The sequence below is a fragment of the Podarcis filfolensis genome (assembly GCF_964270895.1).
Source record: "Podarcis filfolensis genome assembly, chromosome: 10".
In the NCBI taxonomy this organism is placed as follows: Eukaryota; Metazoa; Chordata; class Lepidosauria; order Squamata; family Lacertidae; genus Podarcis; species Podarcis filfolensis.
The window spans coordinates 62,258,310-62,286,004 of NC_139612.1; the positions used below are offsets into that span (position 1 = coordinate 62,258,310).

The 27,695-nt window shown below is 45.3% G+C and overlaps 1 protein-coding gene across 3 annotated transcripts in view; it reads left to right on the plus strand.

Moving 5' to 3' along the window:
* The window catches only part of BCAT1 (branched chain amino acid transaminase 1), a 70,385-nt gene that overhangs the window by 32,804 nt on the left and 9,886 nt on the right, over nt 1-27,695 (plus strand). For 2 of the 3 annotated variants that reach the window (XR_014538757.1, XM_083572911.1), the window contains exons 4-10: nt 2,583-2,639; nt 9,866-9,976; nt 12,469-12,588; nt 14,787-14,950; nt 18,487-18,629; nt 25,191-25,276; nt 26,615-26,755. Coding sequence is in view for 2 of the 3 variants with exons in the window: in XM_083572911.1 (XP_083429037.1) it covers nt 2,583-2,639; nt 9,866-9,976; nt 12,469-12,588; nt 14,787-14,950; nt 18,487-18,629; nt 25,191-25,276; nt 26,615-26,755 (822 nt within the window). In the remaining variant the exon portion in view is untranslated. The remainder of the gene's footprint in view (nt 1-2,582; nt 2,640-9,865; nt 9,977-12,468; nt 12,589-14,786; nt 14,951-18,486; nt 18,630-25,190; nt 25,277-26,614; nt 26,756-27,695) is intronic. The other variant, XM_083572912.1, reaches the window with a different exon arrangement.

Genomic DNA, 27,695 nt, shown 5'->3' on the forward strand with positions numbered 1-27,695 from the left:
CAGTGAGTCCCAGCTCTCCAGTTGAAGACCAACGATCTCAGTGTAGGGTATTGAGAACAAACTCAGTAGGATTTCAGAAAGTCATGTTTACTCTGTCAGAAGCCTGGGGATGTGCCACTAGCACCATTCATTTACTTGTGACGACTGTTTAAGACCTTAGCAGTTTACTTCTGCCATTTTTAAACATCCATGTAGTGCCACGGTGAAAGTTGGGAGGGGGGCCATGGTGGAGAACAGCTGTTGTGAAGTACCAAGGCCCTACCCTCCATTTTTCTTGGTGGGATTGGGAGCAGTTCTTTGCAGCTGAAAAGACGGCTCAGTCATGTCAAGAATAGCCAGCCAGATGAGAACACTGCTCAACCATAAGGCAGTGGAACAAACCCACATTTCATCCTACTCTTGAGTAGGACCCTGGCAGAGACACATGCCCAACTGGCATGTTCCCTCCCTCTTTCATTCGGGAGCTTCATAAGCTTTCTTCTGCCTGAACATCACAGCGACCGATGCCAACAGACACTGGCACACTTAGGGATTCACAGAGTCTTCACAGCTTGTGTGACAGACCTCAGAAACTCAGCATTTTGGCTAATCTACTTTATTTACATATAAACACACACGGAGCACTGCAACATGGCTCCCTCTTTCAGACAGCAAAAAGAAAAAGAACAAAGGACAATAGTCCCACTTCACGGAACCCAATAACACAAACATTCTGTCTCCGTCACTTCCCACTCTGTGGAGTCAAAACATATACCGTCCTGTGATAGACAACAATCCCATGACTGCAATCATGGAGCAGGAATTCTAACAGGCATGCCTTGCCTGCATTTCCCATCATCCCTTCCAACTGTTCCTGCAGTTGAGCTAAGTTGTTTTTTTAAAAGTAGGCATAAAATAAGATTTATTCTGGAGATATACTCAAAATGGTGAATGCCTCCAAGACATACAATGCATCTGGTTACATTCCTAGCCGTGCTGCATGTTGGGGTTTTAAGAATGCATGCTGTGAAATAAATAAGCAAACATATTAAGGGAGGTTCAGACCTCTACGTACATTATTAAAAAAATGAATGACTTGCAGCTGAATGAATGAACTGACTGCCGCGAAAAGTATTGCACTTTAGATTATGACTGCACATTTTGATATCACAATAAGCCATGGTTTATCGTGATGGAATGAGATTGCCAAATCATCAGACTTCTACTCGCCTTCTCCCCAGCACGGGTATGATAAATTTAGAAGATTTCATTTCCGTTTTGATTAACGGTGGCTTGCTGTGTTACCCGAACTCAACCATCTATGGTTAGCTTAACTATGGTTTGTCAGAGACAAACCAAATTCACGCCATAGTTTGTGAAGCTGGCCAGCTTCAGTTACTCCAAATTAAGACTATATCCACAGTTTGGGTTGCATAACAATGATAATAATAATAATGATGATGATGATGATGAAACAGAAGCAAAAGTTTCCAGTCTCCTTATGAGCCATACCAGATGAGAAGGGGGAACATGGAAGGCTCGCATAGGCTCATTTGCATCATGATAAACTCTGGTTTATTTGTGATGTTCAAACACAGACACTATGGAAGTATTGTCTGTGATGTCTGGCCCATGCTGATTCATTTGCACACACAACTCATTCGATACTGCAAAAGGCAAATGATTGCGTTTGTTAATCAGCCCCTCGACTTTGCAAGCAAAACAAGCTACGCCAGTTGTTCTGCTGGACAATTAAGTAATATATAGTGGTGTAGCACAGTTGTAGAACTTGAAGCTTCCTGCAGCAAAACGAACTGGTAACTACCAGAAGCCAGGATGGTTAACGGTTAAGGCACCAAATGCCCAACGAGACTGAACATGTTATGCCACCATTGGTGTCAGAGCCTCAGCAAGCGCACATTTCCGCTGCCACAGAGCATGTGGAAAAAATGTGGCCGCAAAGTCCTCTCCCTCTTGGACACGTTTAAAAATGTACATTGGTTCTGGCATTGCTGAACTTCCATGCTTTCCAAAGATTTAGGTGGGAAAGAGAATCTGGCCCCAAACCCTTTCCCCTGAAAAACTTCTAAGCTCTCAGGAATACAGTACTGGGCTCTCTCTATTTTTTAAATCCATTTTTGTTTTTAATTAAACATTTTAACCTCTTGTCTCCCAAAGAAGAACTCTGTGGGGGTTATTTTTTGGGGGGGTGGGAGGAATTTTTTAGACTGAGGAGATCTGGATGCAGTCAGGCAGTTTTCCCCAACCTAGTGCCCTCCAAATGTTTTGTATTAAAGCTCCCATCAACTCTGATTGTCAGCCATGCAGTTGGGGCTGATGGAAGTTGGAACCCAAAAGTTCTGGAGGTCACCGGGTCGATAATGACTCCCCTGTTTTTATGAGGAGCAAGGAGCCACGGTGGGATCCTGGATGTTTGTCTCGCTCACCGTAGCGTTACTGCTGTAATACGCTGTCTCTGAAATCTTCATGCTAATAACCAATATGCTCTTTTTAATATATACATATTTTCCCCCCTATTTTTTATTTTTATTTTTATTTTATTTTCCCCCCTTTTTACCTTTGTTGCACCATGTTTCCTCTAGCCAAGAGGACTGACAGAGGCGAAACTGCTCCAAATGCTATGGCTCAATGAATATACAGTGGGTATAACACAACATGACAATGATGCTTTTGGCATTCCTCCCCCCCCCCATCTCACCCCACCCACGTCTCTCTGCATTTCTTGTGATCCGTGACCCCTCCGCCCATGATAATCCTGGCTCTGAAGGCTACGTGGTCTAGCTCCTGTGTTGCAGATGCACAGCAGATGTCAGATTATTACTGTTTGTTTGTGTGTGTGAATGAATGTATGGATGCTGCCATCAAGAATGAGCCTAAACTAGCCTTTCCAATATTGTCTTCATTTAGAAAATAGATGTACCGCTTAAGGAGGTATTTTTTGGGGGGAGGGGGGAGGCAAAAAAGCTTAAGTATTTAAAATCAAAATCCAGTAAACTCTTTATCCCTACGTCTGGCTTCCATGAAACCTGAGTGCGGCCTATACAGTGGTACCTTGGTTTGCAACCGTTTTGGGTTACAACCACGTCAAACCCTGAAGTGTTTGTCCATTTTTTTGGATTACAACCCATTTTTTTAATTATTACATCCCCCCTTTTTTTGGGAGGCCCCATTGGTGAAAGCATGCCTTGGGTTACAACCTGTTTTGGTTTACAACCGAACCTCCGGAACGGATTATGGTTGTAAACCAAGGTATCACTGTAATGGTGCTCTTTTAGATAGCCATAATTTAAGAGATCGCATTTTAGGGGTGTGTTTTAGCGGTGGCCTTTATTCAAACCAATGCAGTACAATCCGATAATAGAAATAAAGATCAGAATACAATAAAAATGCAGGAAAAACCCCATAATGTATTATAGGAAAGTCAGCAACTGAACAGGATAAAATACACAATCCACTTAGACCTTGGTGATCAACTGATTTTTTTAGGAGGTGTTTGGCGCATCTGACAGTTCCAACTAGGCTGATTTTCATATGCAATGAGTAAAGTCCTATTCAGGCATAAGCACATGAGCCCAAAGTGGGGATGGGGCATGGACACAAACCCCACCCCCAACAGTGCTGGTGCCCCATAAGAAGACGCCTGCTGTGTGAGGCCAAAGGTCTAGCGTCAAACCTGCAAGCATGATCTGAGATCTCCTCTCCTGTGGCTTCCAGCAGATGAAATTCAGAAGCATTTATGCCTCCGACTGTGGAGACAGGAGAGCATAGCCGGCATGGCTAGTAGCCTCCATGAATTTGTCTGATCCCCTTTTTGAAGCCGTCCACGTTGGTGGCCGCCCCTGCCCCTCGCGGGAGTACATTCCTTGCATTTTAACTGTTGGCTGCATATAGAACCACTACATTTTGTCTGCCCTTCATTGGGTAGCTACAGCATCTAGTATTATGCAAGAGGGATTGAAAGGGGGTGGGGGGTAAAACCTTAAAGGTAAAAAAGGCAAAGGATCGCTGGATGGTTAAGTCCAGTCAAAGGCGACTATGGGGTTGCGGCGCTCATCTTTCAGGCCGAGGGAGCCCGTGTTTGTCCACAGACAGCATTCCAGGTCATGTGGCCAGCATGACTAAACCGCTACTGGCGCACAGAGGACTGGGACGAGTGCCAGAGCATACGGAAACACCGTTTACCTTCCCACCACAGCAGTACCTATTTATCTACTTGCACTGGCATGCTTTCGAACTCCTAGGTTGGCAGGGGACAGAGCAACGGCACTGCGGTCTAAACCACTGAGCCTCTTGGGCCTGCCGATCAGAAGGTGGGTGGTTCAAATCCTCGCAACGGGGTGAGCTCCCATTGCTCTGCCCCAGCTCCTGCCAAGCTAGCAGTTCAAAAGCATACTAGTGCAAGTAGATAAATAGGTACCACTGCGGCAGGAAGGTAAATGGCATTTCCGTGCGCTCTGGCTTCTGGTAATAGTGTCCCGTTGCCCCAGTAGCGGTTTAGTCATGCTGGCCACATGACCCGGAAAGCTGTCTGTGGACAATAATAATAATAATAATAATAATAAATTTTATTTATATCCCACCCTCCCCAGCCGAAGCCGGGCTCAGGGCGGCTAACAACAATCAAATAATCAAACAATCAAATAAACCAACAAACGCCCAACTCCCTCGGCCTGAAAGCGACATGAGCGCCGCAGCCCCATAGTCACCTTTGAGTGGACTTAACCGCCCAGCGGTTCTTTACCTTTTACCTAAAATCTATATCATGACCCACTGATTCGCTTTCCCCCCTAACTAAAAATTAAGGGGAGGGGGATGGGAGACTAGAAATTGAAAGCGAAGGTCTGAAGGCAGTTTCTGTGCATTGAAAATCCTGTTTGAGACCCTCGCTTAGAACATGGGGCTGGCATGCCCAGGGATGGTGAGGTGGGACTTGCATCTTTTGCCCAAATCCCCTCCCCACGTTTAACCCACAGACTTAGGAGCAAACGCCTGAATAGGACCTGAGTGGGGGGACTTCCAAGTAAACATGCATGCCCTGTGTAAAATTAAAGTAATAACTCCGAGCTTTTCTGGCCCGTTGCCTAGGCAACTATGCAAGTAGCTGTTTATAAGCTAGGATCCTAACAGGCTTTGGCCTAACATAACACTTTAAAGACTATCACCTCCCCATTGGGGTGTTTGAGAGATACACCAGGGGTATCTCCTTAATGGTATTTTTATTTTAAAAGCGTTTCTAGCCTACTAAAAACAAAGTGAATAAACAGTACAAAAGAGCGGCATTAGAATATGAAAAACCTGGAAGAATAAGATTGTCTTCACCAGGAACCTAAAAGCAAACAGTAGAGTTGTTCGCACGTTACGGATGTATCTGTGTACACAGATGGTTGAGCTGTACACAAATACTATACTTTCACGTGTAACGTTCAGTGGCTGTGCATCCGTTGTACCTGTGTAAACAATAGCTGAGCTGTGCAAACAGGATACACACAAACGCTGCACTCGAGATGTGTAGGGGGCACTTTGTCCCTAGGTCCAGTGTAACGTGAGAATAGCCCCACCGAAGGAACAGGATGGGTGTTCCCAGAGAGATGATTCCACAACTGGGGTCAGTGCTGGCCCGAGACATATTGCTACCTGAGACACAGCACTAAATGGCACACCCCCCTAAAAAAAAACCACCCACAAATAAATGAAGGTACATAATACTCAAGGCCTGTCAAGTTATTTTGGCATCTGAGGCAGAAAATCCCACAGGCGACTCTGCCCTTCCCACACAGTAGAAACATTATACAGGGGTACCTCGGTTTAAGAACGATTCGATTTATGAACTCCGCAAACCTGGAAATAATGTCCCGGTTTGCAAACTTTACCTCGGTCTAAGAACGCAGTCCGAACGGTGGAAGGGCACCGGTGGTGGGAGGCCTCATTAGGGAAAGCGCGCCTCAGTTTAAGAACGGTTTCGGTTTAAGAACGGACTTCGGGAACGGATTAAGTTCGTAAACCGAGGTACCACTGTATATTGAATAGCAAGTTGCTCCTCTTTAATGGTACCCAAATCAGCTGCTTGGGGCAGCCCCTCACTCTGCCCAGTAGCAGGGCTGGCCTGATCCGGTTGTCATAACTAAGAAGGCCACTTGCTTAGTTTCCACAGGAGCAGGGTCTGCACAAACTGGTTTGTCTGATAACAAAATGACAGCTTTCCCTGGGGATTTCTGTTTGTTATCCCCCCCCCAAAAAAGTTGGAAGGGGTTGCTTGCAGATAGGCAGAATTTTGCAAAACAGAGGAAATGTGGCGCTTCAAAAGAGAACCTGCACTTGCGGACTCTCTCAGGTCTTGGGACGCCCCTCTCTAACCTTTGACACCTCAGAAAGGGAGAGAGATTTTGAGGATGCACCTTATCATTTTGATGCTAACCCATTTTAACTTATTTTTTAATATTGTATTTTTAAAATTGTTGTAACCCCTCCTTTTTTTCAAAAAAAAAAGATTTTGGTAAGAATTTTCACAAGTTGTAATCCACCCTGGGACTTTTGTGGTGAAGAAGTCTACTAATGATGATAATTTAGGAATAGTTACTCTCCTTGAAATAGATGCATAGAATTGTAGAGTCAGAAGGGACCCTAGGGGTCATCTAGTCCAACCCTTGCAAGGCCTCCACCCGTATGAACTGGTGGCAACATGAGAACAGTTCCTCATTGGTGGAATGCTTTTCCCAGGGAGACTCACCTGATGTCTTTGTGTGCCAGGCAAAAATATTTCTCTTCTCCCAAGCCTTTGACTCATTAAACAATCTATGCCCTTAAAAAAAAAATAATTGGGAGGGGGGGTTTACTGTTTTTGTTCATTACTACGTTATGTATTTTTGTGTTTGTGTACTGTAAACCACCTTGTAATCCCCAGATGAAGAAGGGCTGTATAGAAATAATAATAATAATAATAATAATAATAATAATAATAATAATAATAATAATAATAATACCTGGCAGATGGTCACCCTACCTCTTTAAAAACCTCCAATGACGGTAGAGCCTACCACCTCTCGTGGGAGTCTGTTCCTCTATCAAACAGTTCTTACAGTCAGAAAGTTCTTCCTGATGTTTAGTCAGAATCTCCTTTCTGGTAACTTGAAACCATTTGTTTGGGTCCTACGCTCTGAAGCAACAGGAAAAAAGCTTGCTCCATCTTCCATGTGACAGTCCTTAAGCTATATCTCCTCTCAGTCTTCTCTTCTAGAGAAAGCCAGAACAAAACCAGAAACACAATACATTTTACCATAGTTGTAGAAAGCTGTGCTCAGCTGTCTGTGTGGCTTGCTCAGTCAGCTGGCCAATAACTACTACTACTACTACTACTACTACTATTATTATTATTATTATTATTATTATTATTATTATTATTATTATTTGCTACTTGTTGATGGACAACCTCAAGGGCCCATGCTGGTCTTCCATCTTATAGTTCTTTATCTTTAAACTGGAGGTGGACCAGGCAGCCCTTCAATAGAAGGTGCCTTCAAATGGAAGTCCTAGCCCCTGGAGCAGGAGAAAATGAGTTTTCTCCATCCCCCATGTGACAGTCTCCTCTTTTCCAGTCTCCTCTTTTCCTCTCAGTCTCCTCTTTTCCAGGCTAAACATACCCCACTCAACTGTTCCTCATAAAGCTTGGTTTCCAAAGCCTTAATCACCTCGGTTTCCCTCATCTGCACACATTGCAGCTTGTCAGCATCCTTCTTAAATTTTGGTGGCCATAACTTCAGACACGGTACCACAGGTGTGTTCTGACCAAGGCAGAATAGAGTGGTTTTATTACTTCCCTTGATCCGGACACTATACTTCCGTTGATGCAGCTTAGAATAGCATTAGCTGGGTTTTTTTGCTGCTGCGTCGCACTGTGGACTCATGTTAAGCATGTGGTCCACTAAAACCCCTAGATCCTTTTCACATGTACAACTCGTAATCTAGGGAAAGGTTCAGGCTGTTCCAATCTGAAGTGAGATTTGTCTGTGGGACTTCTGTGACCTGGCCAGGACACTTCACCAGCTCCCATGCCCAGCTCTGATTTTGTTGCGGTGGAAAAATCCCTCTCTCTGCTGTTTTCAGTTTAGTCATCCTGTCCGGAACTCCCCACTGGTTTTCCCCCTTAGCTACTGAAAAGGCTGACTTGGGCACTGCGGGATTTTCGAGATGTTTCCCGTCCTTCCAGGAACAGACAAGAAAAGGCATTGGCAAGGCCTTTTTGTCCTTGTGCAATGATTTCATTCTTGGTTTGCCTCCAAACTCTGTGAAAATTTTTAGCAAAAGCTAATAATAATAATAATAATAGGCAGTCTGGGGCATCTTCCGTAACAGTGCATCTAGGGTAAAATAAAATAAAATAGCTGTTCTGCTCTATGGGTCTGTGTAAGAATCTAGGCAGGCAGTGTTTCAGACCAGGGACACCAAGACAATCCTAGTACAAGCTGCTCTCCACTTGAAAGTTTAGCTGATCTCCCTGTAGATTGGGGCGCGGCCTAAAGGCGAGATGTGCCAGCTTTCGTTTCTTACCAAATAAAATACGTTTCTCGCTGTCGTGATTGCGAGGATAGATATGAAACTGTGGTGCTTTTAAAAAAGGTGAAGATACGTTGGTGTTTTGAAGCTGCGATATGAAAAGGTTTACGAGAACCTTTAGAACCTTTAGAAGCTGCACTTCTAAACATATAATATATTAGGTGTTAAGTCCCTGTAACACAGTGGGACTTACTTCTCAGTAAACGCACCTAGGATCACTCTGAAAACCTGCCATTCACTGCTAAAAATGACAGTGTATATTTGCTGTTTTCTTCCCATATCACAAACATACCAGAACCAAACTAGAATTATATTATTATTATTATTATTATTATTATTATTATTATTATTATTATTATTATATATATATGCCACCCTATACCCACAGGTCTCAAGGAGGTTCACAGGATAAAATCACAATATTTAGTTCGGTCATAACATAAATGTGTGTACAAACTGCAGTCCCTCTCCTGCCCTTGCATTCTCCCATTTTCTTTCCTGGCTTACTTTTTCCATGGCAAAACTGCTTGCACAATCCATAGTTTGAAATCCTGATTTCATTGTGGGATGGCATGAGGCAGGGAAACCTTTTCAACACATTCCCTTGAGGGTAATATTCCAGAGAGGTTGCAGGGGCAAATGTAGGTGTGGACAAAGGCAAAACTGAGGGGAGCAATGGATGCGAATTTTACATTTGACTACATTCCAGCTTCGCAAAAACCAGAGGTTCTTACACATTCACTACTCTCTCTCCTTCCAGCCAAGCAGGAAGTACTGTCACAATTCAGCTAGGCAAATTCCAGCAAGGCAAAAGCACTTGAGGAGGGTGCTGGACAAGGCTTTTTTAAAAAAACTTCGCCCCGCTGTTTAAAAATCGGCAAGCACTGATTGAAAATTGGCAAGTTAACCATGTGACTGTCTAACTGATCAACCAGTTGAAGCTCACAGCCCTAGAGGGAACAGAATGTCAATCAGGGTGCCAGTACTGGAAAGTCCGCGCCCACCCCAAAAAAAGTTGGGTACATTTTTGCAGCCCTTTAATAATGCGTTAGATAGTTCTTTTCTAATGTGAGAGGTGGGTATAGGAAGCAGCAAACCTCATGTGTGGAATGATGCAGAAGTTGCTCAGTTTTTATTTAATGTTAACATTCTGAACATGTAAAGCGATCAATGATTTCATTTGGAATGCACATGCGTTTATTAGTACAGTATTTTATTTTACCTGTGTGTGTGCATGTTCATGTGTGTGCGATATTCACCGCTGTCTGCCATTTACGCTCAACTTCTCCGATTCCTCCCTTCTTGGTTCTTTTAGCTGTTCGAAGGCATGAAGGCGTACCGAGGGGTGGATGGCAAAATCCGCTTGTTCCGTCCGGGACTCAACATGGACAGGATGCTGCGGTCAGCTCTGCGGGCGACTTTGCCAGTGCGTAATGCAAGCATTTACTTTTCTTCCCCCTGCTCTTTCCCCCGCTGTGACTTCAGACAGTGTTTTCATCCCGACTGGTAAATCCTTTCCAAGACTGAAAGCAGTGTTTCTGCCAAGGAGATTCCTAAGAGATGGAATCAGTGAGAGACGACGCAAGATCTTGGGTTACACGGAGCTGTTTATCCGTATTCACAAAATGTCGAATGAGCTCTTACGCGACCAATATAAGGTCATATAATTGTAGAGGTAGAAGGGACTATGAGAATCATCTTGTCCAGGGGTGCCCAAAACAATAATAATAATTTATTATTTATACTCTGCCCATCTGGCTGGGCTTCCCCAGCCACTCTGGGCGGCTTCCAACAGAACACCCAAATGCAATAACCTATTAAACATTAAAAGCTTCCCTGAACAGGGCTGCCTTCAGATGTCTTCTAAAAGTCTGGTAGTTGTTTTTCTCTTTGACATCTGGTGGGAGGGCGTTCCACAGGGCGGGTGCCACTACCGAGAAGGCCCTCTGCCTGGTTCCCTGTAACTTGGCTTCTCGCAGTGAGGGAACCGCCAGAAGGCCCTCGGAGCTGGACCTCAGTGTCCAGGCAGAACGATGGAGGTGGAGACACTCCTTCAGGTATACTGGACCGGGGCTGTTTAGGGCTTTAAAGGTCAGCACCAACACTTTGAATTGTGCTCGGAAACATACTGGGAGCCAGTGCAGGTCTTCAAGACCGGTGTTATATGGTCTCGGCAGCTGCTCCCAGTCACCAGTCTAGCTGCCGCATTCTGGATTAGTTGTAGTTTCCGGGTCAGCTTCAAAGGTAGCCCCCCATAGAGCTCATTGCAGTAGTCCAAGCGGTAGATAACTAAAGCATGCACCACTCTGGTGAGACAGTCCGCGGGCAGGTAGGGTCTCAGCCTGCGTACCAGATGGAGCTGATAAACAGCTGCCCTGGACACAGAATTGACCTGCGCCTCCATGGACAGCTGTGAGTCCAGAATGACTCCCAGGCTGCGCACCTGGTCCTTCAGGGGCACAGTTACCCCATTCAGGACCAGGGAGTCCTCCACACCTGCCCACCTCCCGTCCCCCCAAAACAGTACTTCTGTCTTGTCAGGATTCAACCTCAATCTGTTAGCCGCCATCCATCTTCCAACCGCCTCAGATGAAGTGAACATGTGTGAAGGCTGACCCAAGATGTCGAGCTTTTGGGGGGATTTGACCCCAAGAAATAAACTGCCACAGGGGCCTGATTAAACCAGCCGGGGGGCTGAATTAGGCCCCCCAAACGGACTTTGGACATGCCTGAACTAATCCAACTCCATTCGATTCCACAAACTTGACATGAGCCAACAGTGTGACGCAGCAGCTAAAAAAGCCAATGCAATTCTGGGCTGCATCAATAGGAGTATAGCATCTAGATCAAGGGAAGTAATAGTGCCACTGTATTCTGCTCTGGTCAGACCTCACCTGGAGTACTGTGTCCAGTTCTGGGCACCACAGTTCAAGAAGGACACTGACAAACTGGAACGTGTCCAAAGGAGGGCAACTAGAATGGTCAAAGGCCTGGAAACAATGCCATATGAGGAACGGCTAAGGGAGCTGGGCATGTTTAGCCTGGAGAAGAGGAGGTTAAGGGGTGATATGATAGCCATGTTCAAATATATAAAAGGATGTCACATAGAGGAGGGAGAAAGGTTTTCTGCTGCTCCAGAGAAGCGGACACGGAGCAATGGTTCCAAACTACAAGAAAGAAGATTCCACCTAAACATTAGGAAGAACTTCCTGACAGTAAGAGCTGTTCGACAGTGGAATTTGCTGCCAAGGAGTGTGGTGGAGTCTCCTTCTTTGGAGGTCTTTAAGCAGAGGCTTGACAACCATATGTCAGGAGTGCTCTGGTGGTGTTTCCTGCTTGGCAGGGGGTTGGACTCGATGGCCCTTGTGGTCTCTTCCAACTCTATGATTCTATGATTCTATGATTCAGGAATCTTTTGCCCAGTGCGTGGCTCAAACCCACAAACCTGAGATTAAGAGTCTGAGGCTCCAGAATGGCAACAATTCAGGACCACTGGTCCTGTTAGCTAGGGATGGTGGGAGTTGTAGTCCCAAAACGGCTGGAGGGCTGAGTTTGGGGATGCCTGCTTTAATACATCTCTTGCTTGGGAAGGGGGAAATCCATAATAAAGGAGAAATGTGGGACTCAAAGAACCTTCCCCGTACCCTCCTCCCCCAAAAAACCCCTGCAGGCATTTAAAATGTCCAGCCCAAACTCGTGCTTTAGAGATGTGTTGCACAATTGCTATGAAATCAATTAAACTGTTTTGTTTGTTGGGTGTTTAGAATCATATGACCTCCCCTGGTGTCTCATTCACTAACGGTAGTTGGAACGTCACGGCCTCTGGCTTAATAGGCTAATTAAACGTTGCGGCTGAAGTGTGCTTCCAACCACGTTAAGGTTATTCTAAGTGTTGCCTTCTCCTGCTTTTGCTTTCAGGGATTTGACAAAGAAGAGCTTTTGGAGTGCATCCGGAAACTCGTGGAAGTCGAAAAGGAGTGGGTGCCGTACTCGACCGCCGCTAGCTTGTACATTCGCCCTACGTTAATTGGGACAGAGGTTTGTGGGAAAACTAACCTTGTTCTTTGTTTTTCTTCATTTTTGCACTGGGCCTTTTTGCTAACTGAGGCCTGGTCTGAACATGGCAGCAGAATCCAGAGGCGGCAGAATGAGTTGTACCACATTAAAACTGCAGGGTTGGGGAGCAGTTTTCAGAATTTCCCCTCCTGTGAAAATAATTGTGCATTTAAAAAAAGGGGGGGGGGAGGGAGCACATCAAAAAGAAATACTCAATCCAGCCTATTTCTTGCTGTGTCATTAAAAAAAGGAAAACCCTGCAAAGGTTCATCTATCCCCACCTGCATTCTGAGACAGTCTATTCTGTCACCTCCCAAATTCTGCCTCCTCGTTGCTGTTGCATTTTTAGCCCAGTCCTCACTTGATGCACCTAGAAGCGGGCGTTGTGTGTTCGAATGGAAGTTAACACCTCGAGCTCACATGCACAGATCCTTTGTATGGCCTAAAGAGCATCCGACATATGCTGGCGTTTTCTGTTGTCCTGGGAAGGCGTAATGTCTGTGCATTGTTTGAGCATACGGGATTTCTGTGCAAGAGCAAGGTTCTGCTTTTAACCTTGCAAGTTGCGGTTGCCGGCAGAGAAATGCTAATGTGCTCTATGTGAATGAATAAGTCCTACTTCACACAAAAGCGCCTTCATGGATCTCTCCATGTAAAGGAAGAGGTGGTAATAATAATAGTAGTAGTAATAATAGTAAAAATAGTAGTAATAATAATAATAATTTTATATTTATTTATACCCCGTCCATCTGGCTTGGTTTCCCTAGCCATTCTGGGTGGCTCCCAACAGAACACTAAAAACAGAATAAAGCGTACATACTCTTTCCTGTAGCTGAAATGGCACTATTGTAGGAAAATCATTGTGGAGAAGAGACCAAGTGTGATGTTCTCTTTTGTAAAGTTGCAGCCTCTGTATTTAGAGGTAACCATATTGCCACCTAGTGGAAATGTTTTCTCATTTCATTGCACAGCTTGAACTTGTCCATTCTTTTTCATTTGAACATTCAGATTCTCCAGAAGGAGCCCTAGGTTCCCTTCTGTTTGGTTGTCCATACTCAGGTGTGGAATTGCAGAATATGTGTCCCCTTGTGTTGCATAGGAAGTCCTCTATTATTATTATTATTATTATTATTATTATTATTATTATTATATGTTTTTATTATTGCATTTGTACATTGCCCTGCACCTGCAGATCTTGGGGTGGTTCGCAACATAAAATTTCACTATAAAAAACGCAAAATGCTTAATTAAAATAAGAACAAAAGCAAACCAATATATCCCCTCCTTCCACAATCAATATGATTTCAAATCGGTATGGAAGGTGAGCCGATTTTAAATCAATATGGAACATGTAGCAGTAGTATGTAAACCAGAGGCAATTATAAACTGGTGCTTCCCCCTCCCCAAGCCTGACCTGCTCCTTCCTCCTTTAATAGTGGCTTCCTCTTCAGTGGCAAAGAGCTAAGTTTCGATTGTCATTTGCTCATTGCTGCAGATCAAACTGCTATTGGAAGGTTGGCTTTGGAAGTCGGCTGCAAGGAACCTTCGCCATCCAGAACCTTAAGCTAAGGGAGCCATGCCTGCCATCCAGGACCCCTGAGATCAATCAATCTGGGATTGTTTGGGTCTCATCCTACTTCATTTTTGGTCCTTTTCATTCCTATCAGGCTCTCTAGAATCATAGAGTTGGAAGGGACCACAAGTGCCATCTAGTCCAAACCTCTGCAATGCAGGAATATTTTGCCCAATGTGGGGCTCAAACCCACCACCCAGAAATTGAGAGTCTCATGCTCTACCAACGGAGCTATCTCAGAACCTCTTCTGTTTTTTTTAAAAAATACGCCATGAACTAGAAGTGAACCCACTGTTCAACCGAATGGGCACCGAAGAACCAAATTTTGCATGGGGTCATTTTAAAAAGGGAGTTTGATACATTCATGAAAATAATGGGTATCAGTGGCTGCTATAGTCGTGATGGTTGTAGAGGATTACCTCCAGTATAGGGCAGTTTGCCTCTAGAAAACGGCTGCAGAGAATCCCATGCAGGAGAATGCTGTTGCTGTTTGATGATGGGTTTCCCATAATCCTCTGTTTCATCGCTGAGAAGAGACAGGATTTCTGGTCTGATCCAGTAGGTCCCTCCTTATGCTCTTAACGTTGCCTCTCTTTCCGCTATTCAGCCGTCCCTTGGAGTCAAGAAGCCGTCGAAAGCCCTCCTCTACGTCATACTGAGTCCTGTGGGCCCGTACTTTTCGAGCGGCAGCTTCAACCCCATAGCCTTATGGGCAGATCCAAAATACGTCCGAGCCTGGAAAGGAGGAACCGGGGACTGCAAGCTGGGAGGGTAAGATCATCCTGATGAAGTAACACCCATGTGACGCTAATGCTCAGCGTTCCTGAATTCCATGTAGGCATGAGAGCATTGGGTTCTCATTTTCTAAATGGTGGGTGGGTCATTTGGGTTCATGCTATTGGCCCACCTAGCCCTTCATTGTCCATTCCGGCTGGTTGCAGCTCTCTGCGTTTCTTGGGCAGAGATATTTCCCAGCTCTCGTCGCCAGAGAGTTGGAGGAGATGTCTGTGTTGGGACTAGGACATTGCTAGCCTCAGTTCACGACGTGCGAACTAGACTGGAAATCACGTGCTGAGCATGCTGCTTATCCGAGAGTGCATCAAAAACATGTCCCAGAATCCTCTGGGACACGGTATACTGCCATTGGCCAAAACCAGTTTTGGAGCTCCAAGCTGCATGCATTTTCAAAGGAACAGATTGTTGTTCTATCCATCTAGCTCTAAAGTATCTGGCCTGATGGGCAGTGGCTGTCCTAGGGCTTGGGCAGAGCTCCTCCACATCACCTGCTATCTGATCCCCTGGAGATGAGCAAACACCTTTTGCATGCAAAACATGGGTTATACAGGTGAACCATGGCTTCTTCTTCCATAGTCATTGTGCCTTGCAGGCATCCCTAACTGCTCTGAAAACATTGCAGTTGGCAGCAGTGCACAGTCCCAGGCACAGACTTCTCCCTACTTATGGGGCAAGCCACCCCATGGCTTATGTAGTAATCCTCCACAACCACCCAGAACAAAAATCCTGCTAGTATCTCCTATATTGGCCATTTCTTTTGGCAGATAAAAGATTTCCTAACTATAACAAAAGGACCACAACATCATCTTTCATTGTAAGAATTACTGGGAAGTGAAGTGCTTTGCACACAGTAAATCAGGGGTCGGCAAAGCTTACGGAGCCTGGGCCGGTCCACTCCCCCGGAGATCTCTCCGCAGGCTGGATCATATGCGAGCACACATGCGCACATTTGCAAACGCTATTTCCGACGCAGAGGAGGCGTCTGCGTGCGCATGTGCATGCGCAGACACTATTTCCAGCACCGAGGAGGCGCCTGCATGTGTGCACGCATGCGCAGATGCTGTTTCTGGAGCGGAGGAGGCGTCTGCAGCTTCCTATTGGCTGCAGGAGCTTCTTGCAGCCGATAGGAAGCCCCGCCAGCGCTGTGGAAGTGAGTCCACGAGCCGCACTGCGCTGGTTTAGCGCAGCGTGTGGGGACTTGCCAAGTGGGCCTTAGTTTGCCGACCTCTGCACTAAATGAAAACACAGTGCATTTTTTAAGAAATCGATCCAGAGGCCTGACATGATGGTTACAAAGGAAAATAAGTACTGGATGATGAAAATCTGGTTTGAATTGGAGATTGAAGAATGGAGAGATCTCCTTATGTGGAGATCTGAAGACCTATGGATTACAAATTTGATTAAGGTGCAAGTTGGAGCTTTCGGGACAACTGGACTTAAAAGGAGTAAGAAACAAGATTTGGGCTCCACTTTTAAGTATGGAGGTCTGGCTGGAAGAAACATGGACCTTATTGGGACAGAGCTTCTCCGAGATCTGGTGTTTAATACTAAGGACTATCAAAAAAACCGGCAGAGAGGAATTGAGAGAGAATTAAGAGCCTCGGATGTGAGGTCTCCAGGCTGATAGTAGATTAAGACTGATGGACATCTGTTGGGGATCGAAACCGGGAAAGGGGGTGGTGGGGTTTGGGAATCCAAAGGGTGTACAATTATAATCTGTTTTTTATTTTGTTTTGTTATTAGTATGAAAATTGGGGAATTCGTGGAAGGGAATTTGGGTCGACTTTAGGAAAAGGTTTTAAGAATGAGTACTGATGTACAAATATTGATGTTTATAAGTTAAAATTGGTTTGTTTGTTTTTTAAAATGAATTAAATATAAAAAGGTTAAAAATTGGGGATAAGAACTTGTTGAACTAACAATTGGAATTGGAATATAAGAAGGGGAGGTGTGGGGAAGTCAGGGAAATATGTTATTGAAAATACGGATTGTAAACTTTATGTGTTTTTAATTTTTTTTTCTTTTTTTCTTTTTTTATTAAGATGGAAAATTTAAATAAATATTTGATAAAAAAAAAAGAAAACACAGTGCATTTTTATTCTTAATTTCACAATGAGCTCATTAGTGTGGTTCACCCAACACCTGGTCTAGCCAGCCTGAACCTACGAGTCAAAGTGGGGGTGGGGGTTCCGGACAGGGTCTCCAAATCTGAGTCACATCACAACGCGACTGGTCTGTTCACGGTCTGTTTGTGTGCTGTGCCATAATTGGGAACTCTGTCCTTGTCGGGCAGGACCTAGGCTCAAAATGGGCCGCCTATTTTCTCAGTTCACATTAATCACAAGCTGATCTTACAGCTGGCAGGCGTCCTTTGTGTGGCCCGTCCCAGGGTACGGGAACTCTGAGAAGCAGCCGTGTAATGGCTTGGCGGCATTGTTCCCCGGAAGCTGGCGACATCCCTGGAATGACACACTTTGCTTTCATCGGAATCAGCACGCTTCTGCCAAGTTGAGGGGACAAGCCTGGCTGCAAATGCTCTCTCTCTCTCTTCCTTGGCTCAGGGCAAAGGCATCTGTGGCCGTCTAGCAAAATGCAGGCATTTCGGGAATGCATTTTATAGCTTCAGAGGCACGGCTGGCAATATGCCTGACAGCAGCCTGTTGCTCCAGCCAGAAGAACTGGGCTATAGGATGGCCCAGCTGTTGATTTAGCCAGCACGGCTTGCTTGTTAGAGCACACAGGAAGTTTTTGTCCTGGGAAAGGTGGCTTGGCCATTCCTGAAATTCGCAACGGTGAATCTGATATGAGGAAGTGATTCCTGCAGGTCCTAGATACCATTTTCTTAAGTTTAGGTGGGAGAAGAGAGGCCACAGCTTGGTCGCAGAGCATATCATTGTATGCAAGAGGTCCCAGGTTCCTCTCCACTCCAGTTACAAGGTTGTCAATATCCGGGGCTGGGTATGGGAAGACGGATTTAATCTTAAACTACTCTGGGAACAAGGACCTAGTCATCGTTTCAGCACTGGCAAAGACATGTTTATTTTGTTGGGATTTATACAGTAGTACAGTAAGCACATTTAACTTGTGCTTTATGAACATGGCAAAAAAAATAAGTTTAAAATTTAAAGGGGGACGGGGTCCTGGGAAAAATGACTTGAACAGTCACACCTGCCATTGAACCCAGTGGTTTTTGAATATACATGATTTTGGCTGCAATTCCCAGACCATTACCCCCTCGTAAATTGTGGAATTACCGTATATTATATTGTCAAACCAGTTTTTGTAATTTTGTATTTCTTTACTTGCTTGCAAATCACTTCGGAACTTTTTAGTGGGAAGCGATATGCAACTTTTAACGAACCTAATCTCAACTGCTGTGGTGTGAAGGCCTCCCCTGTTCTCTTATAATGGCAATGGTGCCCACCTCAGAGGTGCTGGAACTGAGTTCCGGTGAATTCCGGCTGAAAAAAGGCCCTGACCCTATCCTGTTGTTTCCCTCTTGTTTCCAAAAGGAACTACGGCTCCTCTATCTATGCCCAGCGGGAAGCTATGGAATTAGGCTGCCAGCAGGTTCTCTGGCTGTACGGAGACGACCATCAGCTTACGGAAGTCGGGACCATGAATCTCTTCCTGTACTGGCGAAATGAAGATGGAGGTACAGTGGCCAGCCATGTTTAACCAACACCTTATGTTTTCCCTCAGCCCTGACAGGCATAGTTGTGGCAAATAAAATGGCCGCCTGGTCCTTGAGCCTCAAGTGCCTGTTTGGGCCATGAAGTTTCCTCTGAAGCAGAGCAGTTTCAGGAATGTTTTAGGAGAGCAGCAGTATTAGTATACAGTGGTACCTCGGGTTAAGTACTTAATTCGTTCCAGAGGTCCGTTCTTAACCTGAAGCTGTTCTTAACCTGAAGCACCACTTTAGCTAATGGGACCTCCTGCTGCCGCCATGCCGCCGGAGCACGATTTCTGTTCTCATCCTGAAGCAAAGTTCTTAACCTGAAGCACTATTTCTGGGTTAGCGGACTCTGTAACCTGAAGCGTATGTAACCTGAAGTGGATGTATCCCGAGGTACCACTGTAGGTCAGCCGTCCCTATCCTGTTGGACTCCTGACACTTTGAACTATTAGCGCTCACCAGCCGCAGCGAGCACAATAAGTTAAAAATTCTCAATTCTCCCCTGTGCCGTTTTCCTTTGAGCCTGAATAAAGGTTTTCGGGGACATCAGTGCAGAGTTGTTTGTACTGGCAAAAGTGGAACCAAACGCCTTTGGCTCCCCAAAGCACATGTGGGGTGTGAACGGCTGCTGCCCACATTTTAGCAGTGACGAGCGAACGAAGCCATATGGGGAACAGGTTTGGCTGCAGATCACAGGGAAACCGAGCGCTCTTTGGCTCACCAGCCAACACACATTGCCACCTTCTCGGGCTGGTACCAAAGGAAGCAGATGTTGCTCCAGTCAGAGCTAGGCTGGTGGGCATGGTTTGCTCAGTCAGTGAGAATTTGCCTATCAAAGGGGGTTTTTAACGGTTCACGGGCTCCCCGCTCTCTGGCAGCTGGCCTGGCGAGGCATAGAAATAGAACAAGCCCCTTGAAAGCTCGTTTGCAGTTTTGCCTGCATGGCAAAGCAAGGGATCTCAGTGTGGGCAGCAAGCAAAGGAGGCAAGATAACCAGGTCCTCTTTTTCTCAAGAGAGAGGATGCACCACAGATAGGAAACCTATAGTCTTTGAGGTATTCCTGGACTACAACTCCCATCGTTCATGACCACTGGGGCTGATGGGAGCTGGGAGTCCAGCATCACCTGGAAGGCCACAGGTTCCCTACCCTGGAGTACACTAAGGACCAGTTTGGACATAGCACTAAACAGTAGCATGGTGAGAAATTACTTTCCGCATGCCTAATGTCCATTAATTGCAGTGTCTGACCTTAACTATGGTTTGTGGTTCTTCAGACAATCCATGGTTAATATTTGGTTTGAGGCTTGGGCAGCACTTAAAAATGGAAATCGGAAGCGAAAGCAGCCACACCAGAGGAGGAGAGGGGAAGGAAGCAGCAAATGAGCTTGAGACTCACTGTGTGTGTTCCGCAGGTGGTGGCTGCATCTGTTGCCGAAATATTATTCCAATATTTTAAGTACTTCCTGCAAGGTGTTACCATTTCCATTGTGCACCCTTTCTATATCACTTTCACAGCACATAGGCAAGAGTTTGAGAACTGAAGGAACAGGGCCCAATGGGGCTTTCCAGACCTCACTGTCTGGCTATTGGAATTATTTCTAGGCCACACCCCGTTCTCTGGCCACACCCATTTCCCCAGGCCACTGTTTGAATTCCTGCTCCGTGATTGCAGTCATGGGATTGTTGTCTTTTACATGACGTTATATGTTTTGACTCCACAGAGTGGGAAGTGACGGAGACAGGATGTTTGTGTTACTGTGTTCCATGAATTGGGACTATTGTCCTTTGTTTTTTCTCTGTGCTGTCTGATGCTAGAGGGAGAAGGAGCCATGTTGCAGTGCTCTGTGTATGTTTATATGTAAATAAAGTAGATTAGCCAAAATGCTGAGTTGCTGAGATCTGTCAAGAAAGCTGCAAAGACTCTGCAGATCCCTAAGTGTGCCGATGTCTGTTGGCATCAGTCGCTGTGATGTTCGGGCAGAAGAAAGCTTTTGAAGCTCTTGAACGATCGACCAGGAGGGAGGGAACATGCCAGTCGGGCATGTGTCTCTGCCAGGGTCCTACTCTAGTGTAGGACGAGCTCCTGACAGCCATACCCCTCCATTTCTCTGCTCCATTCCATCCTCAATTGTTGTCTGACTGGAGTGTGTCCTTAGGGTTAAGGTCAGGGTTTAGGGTGATAATTTAACCTGGACTTTGACGTGTGATGTGTGTCTTTTCAGCACCCACCCTATTCATTTGATTGTAATGTGTTTTTAACCATTTTTATTCTCAATTTTAAATTGCTGTAACCTTCCCTGGCACCTGCTGATGATGGGCAAGTAAAAAAATCAAAGATTGCTTGTTTGGATAGAGTATGGAGAGATGCGTGTGCATTTTTTTAAAATTGTTTTCAGGCTCAAGGATAGCAATGGCAGTAAACAAAAAAGATATCAAAAGCATAGAAAAGAAACACAAAATATAATTTGTAACCACAAAGCTATAATGGAGGTAATTCAAATGATATACCTTGGTACTCAAGCAGATTGGCTCCCAAGCAGATTGGCTCCCGAATGCTGCAAACCCGGAAGTGAGTGCTCTTATCAAGTTCTTACAATATGGTTGTAAGTGAACTCTTAATCTTCTGTAGCTGATGAAGACAGAACTCCTACCACACCCTTCTTGCCCCTTTTGGCAATGCTTCAAATTCTCCAGTGTCCATTGTCCAGTGAATAAAGTCCCACCACACAGTGCCAAAGCCCTTTGTGCTTTTCCTTGTATTGAACTTACAGAGAAAGTATCCCCCCCCCCCCGATAATGCTATATACCATATGCTTCCATAGCAAGTCCTCAAAGACGCATTATCTGGGTTTTTCTCAATGTCGTATTATTGTTTCCATAGCTGCCACCAATAAGTATGTTATCAAATCCTTAGAACTCATCTTCTTATTGGATCCTGTGAATATTGATAAAATTTGTTCCGAGCTACCAGCATGAGTTTGACCAAACTGCGGGAGGCAGTGGAAGACAGGAGTGCCTGGTGTGCTCTGGTCCATGGGGTCACGAAGAGTCGGACATGACTAAACAACAACAGAAGCAGGAGTTGCATCCATTGCTCTGCCCACTTATACACCTGACCCCACCTGCTGACATGCGCCCCCCCCCCCAAGTTGTGCATGAAGAGAATGCCGCCCTCTGGAAGAAAAAGAATATTTCCCACCGCTGTTTTAGGCCACCTGATTTCTGCGCTGTCCCCTCCAGAGTAGCGCTTATCTGCACAATGGTGAATTTTAATCAGGACATGGTGAAAGCGCAGCCCACAGCTTCGCTTGCAAGGAAAAAGAAAGACGTTTTCAACTTTGTAAGCGATAAAACGAGACTCTGCACTTTAATGTTCTTCCTCTTTAATCTGACATCGGTGATCTCTCCTTTAATGAAAGATAAGTGAGCTTCTTATTTAGCCAAAGCTTGTAGATTGGCTTTCAAGTCGCTTCGTTGTCCTGATTCTCTGCATGATTGCCTGAACAAATTGCATGATAAAGGAAGTTGGTGGAAGCTTTTGATCTGGGAATCGCAGGGTGGAAACAAGGTCCCTACCTAGCAAATCTTCCTTGGCCAAGAAAACTTAATAGCGGCATCAATGCTGGCTTGGTCATGTCGGTAGAATAGAAGATGGCAGGAACCCCAATGACATGCTCTATGGCAGCCTTTTTCAACCTGTGGGTCCCCAGATGGTGTTGAACTACAACTCCCATCACCCCTAGCTAGCAAGGCCAGAGCTCAGGGATGATGGGAGTTGTAGTCCAGTAGCCCGGCCTCGGTCCAGTATACCTGAAGGAGCATCTCCACCTCCATCGTTCTGCCCGGACACTGAGGTCCAGTGCCGAGGGCCTTCTGACTGTTCCCTCACTGCGAGAAGCTAAGTTACAGGGAACCAGGCAGAGGGCCTTCTCGGTGGTGGCACCCACCCTGTGCAACGCCCTCCCACCAGATGTCAAAGAGAAAATCAACTACCAGACTTTTAGAAGACATCTGAAGGCAGCCCTGTTTAGGGAAGCTTTTAATGTTTAATAGGTTATTGTATTTTAGTGTTTTATTGGAAGCCGCCCAGAGTGGGGTATAAATAATAAATTATTATTATTATTATTATTATTATTATTAGTCCCAACATCTGGGGAACCACAGGTTGAGAAAGGCTGCTCTATGGGGAGCTGGCTTCAGGCACCAGGCCCGTTGGCAGACCAACTCGGTTTTACAAAGATGTCTGCAAAAGTGACATGAAGGCCAGCAACATCAAGGAATCCCTTTCAGATGACAGCAGTGCCTGGAGACAGACAGACAGGTCCTGTATCCATAGCAGTGAGCAGAGGAGAAATGGCCGCTGGGAGGAGCGCAGAGAGAAGAAACGCCATGGGGCACCGGCAGCAGCACAACCGGACACCTTCTTCTGCCCCAGCTGCAACAAAACATGTCTCTCCCACATCGGTCTCTACAGCCACAGCAGGCGCTGTAACCTTCCAACAGTTTGACTTCACCCCCAAAGGCACACTCCTCCATTGTCTCCCGAGACAGACGGATGCCAACGACGACAATCTCCCAACCTCTCTGGGGGTTGGCAAAATTGCCAAAGTCGTCAGCGTGAGAAGCTTCCCACCCCTGCAGGCTGTGGGAGCACTCAGGGGCTTGTGATTTGAAGGCACAGAAACTGGTATTTGTATTAGTCTGTCGCTGCAGCTGGGGAATCAGTGTCTTCACTTGTTTCAGTGGCCTCGTGACCACCCTCAACCACATGGTTCTAACTCGGTCACATATATACCGGACCGGACCTCTTTCAGCCCGAAGGCCGCATTGATTTCAAGGCAGCCTTCCAGGGGCCACATAGCAGTGGCCAGCAGGGCCTTAGGCAGAATTGGGCTAAGCAATGAATAAGAATGCTATCTCTGTACAGTAGTCTGGGGTGAATGTAAACAAAGGGGGAAAGCACTACATATAAGTCAGTACAGTGGTACCTCAGGTACCACGGAGGTCCGTTCTTAACCTGAAACTGTTCTTAACCTGAAGCACCACTTTAGCTAATGGGGCCTCCCACTGCTGCCGCACCACTGCTGCACAATTTCTGTTCTCATCCTGAGGTAAATTTCTTAACCTGAGGTATTACTTCCAGGTTAGCGGAGTCTGTAACCTGAAGTGTCTGTAACGAAAGCGTCTGTAACCCGAGGTATCACTGTAATCAGATCGTTATTACAAAAGAAAAAACCTCTATGGAAAATCACGTTTTAAAATTTCCTGCTCTCTGGCGCCATCTGGTGTTGCATGTTTATAGCACATTCAAATCTCTGTTTCTTTACTAACATAGCTGAGTCCTTAGTTTCTACACACACGCATATGACCTCTGTCTGTACTCCATCCAGACAAGCAATGGCATCACAGTCCAGGGACCAATTCCAGCCAGGTGAAAACGCCAAAGAAGGAAGTGAAGCCAGGCCACTGAGGGGCGAGCCTGGGGAGAGCCTCAAGGGCCAGACAAAGAAGCGGGGGGGGGGGCATATTTGGGCCCTGGGCCTGAGGTTTCCCCCTGCTGCTACATGTTCTCTTGGGCAAAGGCGGGTGGGCTTAAAGGGGACTGAGCCAAGTGTATGTAAGATGGTCATTTATGTTTAACTGTAAGGAATCACCCCATGGATCTGAACTGGTGTTTTTTTTGGGGGGGGGGTATTGGTTTTTGTGTGTGTTCTTGTTTCTATTGTGTTTTTGTCTTGTATTTTATGTTATGAACCACCCTGAGATCTGCGGGTGAAGTTGCGGTATACAAATTTATTTTATTTTTTTTCCAAATTTTTTAATTAGTTTTCACAATATTATAAACAAACAAACAAACAAACACACAAAACAGACAAACATAAATCATAGCCTTATTGAAAATTACACTTATTAACTTTGTTAAGTGACTTCCTCGCTTCCCCTTGGTTGAATTTTATTGCATGTCCTTTTAACGGTTTTCCAAATCCCAATTTTTATGAAATTTAACTTAAACATTAACATCCTTAGATCTTCACCTTAAACATATTAATTCATCACTTAACATAAATAAAATATTTAGCCCATTAAGTATCTGCAAGCTGTTTTCAGTTAGTTTAACTTAACAAATTTAACTAAATAATCATTAAATTTATTCCACTCTTCCTTTATTAAATAGCAATAATAAATCCTCAGAAATCTAGGAGAAAGGTGGATTGGGGTCAGATTCTGCTTGACAAACCAAGGATTTCATGGTATCACCCATCCATACCAGAAGTCAAAATGTTTCCTCCTTTCCAATGTCTTTTTCCATTGTCATTTTTTAAAAAAAAACCAACAACACAAACCTCAGTATAGAGTTGGAAAGGACCCTGAAGAGCTAGCCTAATCCTCTGCAACGTAGGAATATGCAGCTGTCCCAGACAGGGATCAAACCTGTAACCTTGGCATTATTAGCACCACGCTCTAACTAACGGAGCTATCCAGTCACTTCTGGGCACTTGTTTGTTTCAATGCTGATCTACCGTGTTTTGTATTGACAGAAGAGGAGCTGGCGACCCCACCCCTAGACGGCATCATTCTTCCTGGCGTGACAAGACAGAGCATTTTGGATTTGGCGAGCAAGTGGGTAGGTGTCCGCTGTGTCTTTTGCTTCCAGGTTTTGACACCTATCTAATAATAGTAATAATACATTTATTTATACCCCGCCCTTCCCGTTCAGAAAACCAGGCTCAGAGTGGCTAACAACAAATTTAAAACACTTAATTGATGCAACAAAAAACAGCATAAAGCACAGTATAAAATGTGAATAACAATAAATTCAGAATTCAAAAATCAATTTAGGGGGAAAATCCATCCAATAAACATTAGATGATCACCAGGGCTAGCTGGCTAAATTAGTCCTGTTTGGGCCAGCGAGGAGACCAGGGGAGAATTAGCTGTGGGATCCCAGAACGGGTAATCTTCATAAAAAGGGGAGGGGGAGGGAAGGAAGGGGAATAAAAGATCAGGCTAAGTTCAAATGGAAAGCCAGGCTGAATAGCTCTGTCTTACAGGACCGTGGAAGGAAGTTAAATCCTGCAGGGCCCTGGTCTCCTGGGACAGAGCATTGCACTAGGTTGGAGCCATCACTGAAAAGGCCCTGGCCCTGGTGGAGGATAATCTGACTTCCTTAGGGCCCGGGACCTCTAAACTATGATTATTCATGGACCTTAAGGTCTTCTGCGGGGCAGACCAGGAGAGGCGGTCCCGTAAATACGAGGGCCCTAAGCCACAAAGTAGTGGCTAGTAGTAGCTGTCAGTCTCTTAAGCCAGGCTCCCATTCCCCCAAGCCTCCGGCACTGAAATCAGCTTGGGAAGGTTAACTCCTGTCTCCCTAGCTACGATTTCCAGGAAGATCACCCCCTGCTTTAGGCTTAGGGTGGGGTTGGGGTGGGGAGCAAAAAGACTTTTTTTCAAGTCTGGATGCCAGAGGGAAGGAGGGGAATCAGTGTGTGTGCACGTGTGTGCAATTGCAGCATGTCCGTGGTACCTACAACACATTTTTTTCCAGTTTGCAAATGTGGTGACCTCTGTTCTGAGCCATTCTGCAAACTCAGGGAACATCTTCCGAGCTGCTGCTCAAGCTATAAGCTGTGATCCATTTGGTGAGCAGAAGGGAGATTGCATTGTACTCTTGCCTCCAGCGAGCAACCAAACACTACAACAGCACAATCCCTATCGAGCTGGCCTGTAAGATTTCATGGGCACTTTCTCATCTTGATAAGGAATTAGTTAGGGGTACCTGTGGAATTTCCAACAGGTGCATCTGGGAGCCCTTCTCTATAAATAACCCTCATTAAGCGCCCATTTGGAAGCACTGTGCCGTGTTTCTATAAGTAAGCTATTCGCTTTTTAAGCAGAGGAAATGGCTCTTCATAATTTAATAATGCTTTCTTGGGCTCCTCCCCTTTCTACCTTGTCACAGGGAGAATTCAAGGTGTCAGAGCGATACGTCACCATGAGCGATCTGATAGCTGCTTTGAAGGAAAATCGAGTGAAGGAGATGTTTGGTGCTGGCACGGCTTGCGTTGTGTGCCCCATTTCTACAATATTATACCTTGGCGAGGTGAGGGCGAGCGTTCTCTTTTTCAGCTTCGCAAAGCAGGATTGTTGACCGTGCATCAGGGATTTCCCAAGGAGATCCGTAAAGGAATTGTAGTTGGTCTTATATTTTACTTTTCACCATCTAGCTCTCAAATCGGCTTCCTTATGGAACTTTGGAAGAACTCTAGTAAAACACTGTTAACAGCTCAGATGGGAGGCCCTGTTTCCTAACTTAGAATCTCACTGACCAGTAGGGATGTTAAGAAGGCATCGTTTACGATTCCCGTATTGGACTAGATCACCCTCATGGTCCCTTTCAACTGAACAATCTTACGATCCCATGATCTGTTCTGCCCTCTACATGTGGCACGCAGCACTGCTTCCACACAGCTGCAGTTCGTCTTCTGCCAAAAACAACGCTATTCATCTTGCTGTGGCAAAGTTACGTAACTTTTGACACATGTTGCGCTGAGGGTTATCAGGAAGTCAGCCCTAGGGATGTTTTCGAAGTTGTCCCATGCCAGCGAGCTGGTTTCCTCAGCTTCTTAAGACTCAGATTACCTCCCCGCCCCCCAAGTTTATTATGCAACTGCATTTTAAACCAGTGCTGAATGAACCAGTAAAGGAAAAATCAGCAATTAATGCTTTCAGTCCCGAGGAAGAAATTAAAAAGTCCACACAAGTGTATTGAGATACATACATCTTGCACCATAATCATTTTTGTTGACCTCTTCACTCAGAAACTGATTATAACAGAAAAAGTACCATACTTGCTCTTAAAATGCCAATTTCATATGGTGGCACCTGAAGATTTGCAAGCAGAAAGGCACTTCTGCTATTGCAAGTCAGCCCCTACCTGAATTCCAGTAATTGTTCCCGACTGCTGCAGCCCCCATTCCCATACCTCCCTAAGGATTCCCAGATTGTTTGCTTGTGTTGATAATTTAAATAAATAAACGAAC